The sequence below is a fragment of the Erpetoichthys calabaricus genome, chromosome 9 (genome assembly GCF_900747795.2).
Source record: "Erpetoichthys calabaricus chromosome 9, fErpCal1.3, whole genome shotgun sequence".
NCBI classification, from domain to species: Eukaryota; Metazoa; Chordata; class Cladistia; order Polypteriformes; family Polypteridae; genus Erpetoichthys; species Erpetoichthys calabaricus.
In genome coordinates this window covers 187,494,869-187,500,148 of record NC_041402.2, presented here as the reverse complement: position 1 = coordinate 187,500,148, position 5,280 = coordinate 187,494,869, and the positions used below count along the sequence as shown (strand labels likewise).

The 5,280-nt window shown below is 49.8% G+C and overlaps 1 protein-coding gene across 1 annotated transcript; it reads left to right on the top strand.

Annotated features, from left to right (window-relative positions):
* Positions 1–625: 625 nt before the first annotated feature.
* si:dkeyp-69c1.9 (stabilizer of axonemal microtubules 1) lies at positions 626–5,214 on the top strand. Its single transcript, XM_028809577.2, has 10 exons — positions 626–719; positions 824–936; positions 1,012–1,151; positions 1,228–1,453; positions 1,527–1,649; positions 3,828–4,059; positions 4,362–4,503; positions 4,571–4,753; positions 4,844–4,986; positions 5,067–5,214. The coding sequence occupies exons 1-10, from the start codon at positions 673–675 to the stop codon at positions 5,143–5,145; spliced, it is 1,428 nt and encodes a 475-aa protein (XP_028665410.2). The 5' UTR covers positions 626–672; the 3' UTR covers positions 5,146–5,214.
* The last annotated feature ends 66 nt before the right edge of the window (positions 5,215–5,280 follow it).

The window sequence follows — 5,280 nt, the reverse complement described above, 5'->3', positions numbered from 1 at the left end:
TGCAGCCAATCCCAGCCAACACAGGGCGAAAGGCAGGAACCAATCCTGGGCAGGGCGCCAACCCACCGTAGGGTCTATCTGTCCTTTTATCCGTTATATACTTCCATTCATATCTATCTATTGTATAGTCTTAATACATCTATTATATATTTATTTATAGACCTATTACATTATATACTGCTTTTATAGTTATGATATAGTGCCTTTACATCTCTATCATATATCACTATTATAGCTATCTATTATATAGTGCCTTTACATCTATTACAATGTACTTTTATATCTAAAGATCTATTATATACTCCTTTCATAGCTATCATAGTGACTTTACATTATAGCACTTTCACATGTCTGTCCATTATATAGTGCCTTTCACATCATTTATTAGCTATCCTATATGCAGACCCTGCTGTGGTGGCACCAAAGCCGCAACCCCAATCCCGCCAAGCAAAGGGCTCCCATATAACGCCCCCCCCCCTCCACTTCCATTGTAAACTGAGTGGACTGGCGGCCAGACAGGAGTTAAAAGTAACACAGAAGCCTGAGCCGGCAGTGCCGTGCCCGAGGCAAACTTGCCCATTGTTAAGGAACACCATGACAACCGCCCCCCCCTCCCCCCGCCCCACAAGACAAAAAGTCCGGGCCTAGCAACCAGCAAACAGTGCAGCACTAATGGAGCGCCCTGAGCCGACGTGCCTGTGCGAGCTGTGTGACTGCGGGTGAGTGGGTCAGAGTGGGCACGGGCTGCTGGGCACACACACACACACACGTGTTCCTGTCCGTTCTCTGCTCATCTCTCCTCTTTCTTTTTCTCTCTCCACAGTCGGCACAAACACCACAAGGACTGCAAGCTGAAGCACACCAGCGTGACCTTGGGCTACGAGGACACTCCATGCCGACTGACCCACTACCAGAGCACATTCATCCAGCCTCACAGTAAGAGCTGACCACCCACATGCCTGAATGGGTAATGCCAACTGTTCATTCACCCTGGCTCTGCTTTGCCTACAGATGTTCGGATTCGCAGCAGCAAGCGGCCCCTGCGTACCCCCTTTCACCCCAATCCACCAGCCATGCAGTTTGAGACAACTAATCGGCGGGAGTTTGTGGCACAAAAGCAACAGCCACAGCGGGTACAACCCTTCATGCAGGTGAGTCTTAACCGCTCTCTGTCTTTACACACACGGGGGTCCTGCTCACTCTGCCCCCCTCTCTTGGGCTCCACAGAGGGAGAAGCACAAGCCGCCTAAGGAGCCTTTTGCAGGCCAGACGGCATACAACCAGGATTTCCCCAGCAAGGAGCTCCAGGAAGTGAAGGTCACCAGGCCTCGCACCCACGTCCAGGTGCCTGCTGCCTCCGTCAGGTTCTGCGACTCCACCACCAACAAGGAGATGTTTCGTGGGCCACCAGGGGGACCCCAAAGTCGCTACGGGGAGCTTCCTGCAATCGTGGGTGAGTAGAGCACCGACTGTGGCCAACAAGGCGCTCGGGGACAACAGACTGGTAACCCCTGTGCCCACTGCAGGCTGCCTGCTCTACCCTGACCAGAAGGAGGCGATGATGACCACCACACAGAGAGAATTTGTGAAGAAAATGGGATCAAAGCCCGAACTTATCAAGGCCGTGCCTGGCACCCTCAAAAACGAAGGTAAGGGAGCACAGGGGGACTCGGGGTGAGGGTTCAAGCGCCCACTAATCACAGCCCTGCCAGTCGTCTCCAATACACTCACAGCTTCCATCCCCTCCAATGCCCTCCCGACACCCCCACTCTACACCAACCCTTCATCTCCTTACCTTCAATTCCCAGTTTGAACACCTGGGCCCAGACAGACCCTCTCTGCACAGCAGGTCTCCGCTGGTTCTGCACTTAGTGAGGTGGCACAGTGCTGTGAAAAACTACATGTCCCCTATCTTGCTCATTCGTAACACTTAAAATTTGTTTGGAGATGAGAAAGTGTTATTTAATACAACAGTCAACCCGAGTAAATACAACACACCATTCTAAAATAAATAGTCGAGTTCTCTGGCACCAAAATCACTCGTGTGAAAAAGTAACTGCCCCCTTTGTCGCTCAGTCGACCAATGAGGCAAATGTAAACGCCGAGGGATTAAATGAGACAAACCCAAGTCCGGTTGTGCCAGCCCTACTGAATGGAAGCATCGCTCCAGTACAACCAGTCCGGTAATGTGAAGTTGGTGTGAAGGTCTCAAAACGCAGAACACCAGGCAGGCCTTGAGCAAAAGAAAGTTACTGAAATATATCAGTCGGGATAAAGAGTCAGTCAGTCTGTCATTGTCTAACCCGCTATATCCTAACACAGGGTCACAGGGGTCTGCTGGAGCCAATCCCAGCCAGCACAGGGTGCAAAGCTGTACCAAACCGCGGGCAGGGTGCCAGCCCACCGCAGGGCACACAAACACCCACACACCAAGGAAAAATGTAGGATCGCCAATGCACCTAAGCTGCATGTCTTTGGACTGTGGGAGGAAACCCACACAGACACGGGAAGAACGTGCAAAGCAAACCCAGGTCTCTTTACTGCGAGGCAGCAGCCGCTACCACTGCGCCGCCCTCGGGATAAAGAGTTACAAAGCAAAGTCAGCAAACCACCGTGAGAAAATTTAGAACAGGGGTGAGTGGCCCACCAAGTAAAACGACTCCAAAAGCACATAGGAAACTCTTCCGGGAAGGTGCAGAAGAAACTTGACCAACATCTATGGGACCGTAGGCCTCGCCTGGGTCAGTTAGTGTCAGCATTCATGACTCCACCATTAGTAAGACGCTGGGCAAAAATGGCATCCACGGTTGGAAGCTGACAGCCACTGGCAAACAAGAGGAACATAAAAGCTTGTCTGCCATTATTTTTTTGTCGAAACACCTCGATTACCTCTCAGAACGTTTGGGATAATGATCTGTGGATGTTCTGCAAGATGTGTGTTGCTACATCTGGCCTACAGCTAACAAGTCAAACCCACAAGTAAATGTAGTGTGATGGTGGGGTGCCTGAGTGACCTGCCATAATCGAGGGAAGAAGAGATACAGAACATTCTGGAGAATGTCCACTCATTGGTGGGCGATGTGAAGATCAACTGCAATTTTATTATGTGGCAGGACAACAGTCCAAAGGACAAGAGCAAGTTACCCTCAGAGTGGTTGAAAACAAAATTCGAGTTTTGGATTGACCTAATTAAAGTCTTGACTTGAACCGCATTGAGATGCTACGGTGGGACCTTAAGTGAACAGTTCATAGTCGAAGACCCTCCAGTGTGGCTGAATTAAAACAATTCTGGCAGTCTCTCCACAGCAAAGCCAAAAGCTGATCTTCCATTACCAGAAGTGTTGGATTGCTGCTGCTAAATGTGGCAAAACCAAATTGTAAGCATGGGGGGCAATTACTTTTTCACACGGGTGAGATTGGTGTTGGTGAATTTTTTTCTTTCAGTTACTCAAACAATCATTTAAAAATCTGTGCATTGTGTTTACCCAAGTTGTCTTATTTTACATTACACTAAATTTGTTTGGAGATTTGAAACAACCAAATATTACGGATCAGCAAAAATAGAGAAAAATCTGGAAGGGGGCAAATACTTTTTCAAAGGCCTGTGTATAAAGCACAGACAGACAGACTACTCCTAGGATAAGGCTACACTCACACTCACCGGGCTGATCACAGACTCCTGTCTTCGCCCTCTCGCTTCCTCTCCCTGCACCTCCTTGTCGGCAAAAATGGACCACATGAGGAAAGTGTGGAATGTTTTTATTGGCTGTTTAAATATTTACAATGAGAAAGGTGCATCGCCGCTCATTGTGTCCACTCTTGCTCAGGGGACCAGGACATGAGGACCATACACCAGATCACCTTTAAGCCTCTTCCCTTGGAGAAGGCCAGGGTGATCGGCAGACCAAAGCCATCGGAAAACGAGCCTCTGATAAGAGGGGGGCACATGGAGACTGTCACCAAGTATCGCGCCGACTACCCCATTCAGGAGTACCTCCCTGAGAAGAGCAGGCCAGCCTACCCACCAGCGGATAACCTGGCAATCAACCACAGCTTCCAGTAAGTGAACGCTTCTCCGTGCCTGTCCTGCTTTTAACAAGTGTGGCTCATGGAGTGGCGGAGGTGTGCTTTTCGTTTCACAGCAAAGACCTTCTTGTGCCATCTTGGTTGAGAGGGGCTGCCGAGTTACGGCGGGTATCAAACAGAAAGGCAAATTCAGGAGAGGGCCTACCAAAAGGGTTGCACTTCTGATGGTGCCCTCGTCACCTGACATCTCAGGGAATCGCCTATGTGCGTTGCACAAAGCAACAGCCTCACACTGGTGGTCTCGGCTCACGATCCTCTCTCCTCCATCACTGCAGTGGTGACTTTAAGACGGAGCAGAGAGAGGTTTTCAGAGGCTGGGATACGCGCAAGCATAAGCGGCCCGCGCCGGCACGGCTGAAGGAGGAGCTTTCCGAGTGGGAACGGGGAGGCCATTTCGATGGAGACACCGTCACCAAGGTAGGCCTCTGACTTTCTCCCTTTATTTGCCCCTTTTCTAATTATTAATGGACTTCGCTCTCTACAGCTTGCTTTTCAGTCCATGCCAGTGGCTCTCACAGAGTCTATCAACCGACCCCGGACGGCTCTCCGAGTAGCAAATGGCAAGTTTGACGACACTACTGCCAACAAGATCTTCTACTCAAATTGGGGGGTCCAGCCCCACGTAAGACATGGAGACCTATATGATGGAACCTATGTGCGGCCACTGGTGAGTGGGGAAGATACCAGGGTGTGCAAGTGCCATTCCAGTGTCCTGGCACTTTGTGTATTTAAATAGCAGCTGACATTTTAAATACAGGGCAGCTTTGAGCGCCAGACTACCAATCGGTGCCAGTTCTACCAGAAGCATGGAGAAATGGTGCCCAGCTGCAAACCACAGGACAAGCCAGTGGAGGCTCAAGGGGAGCATGACTTCACCACTGTCCACAAGGAGACATACAGGTGAGCCCGGGATGAGGCTGGCAACCTACCATGCCACCGAGCGTAAGGGGCATCTGACCAACTTACTCTTTCTCCCTTAGGCCTATTTCTCTACCACCCTGTCAGCTCGAGATATTCATGAAGCAGAAGCAGCAGCTGAAAGAAAACGTACCAGCATGAGTAGGAGCCCACCCTCATTATGTGTGTACTAACTCTGCTTCTTACTGACAAACACGACCTTCACATCTGAACAACTGCTTTAAAAAACCAAAAAATATAGTAATCTTGACATAAAAAAATGTCTACATGTCCATG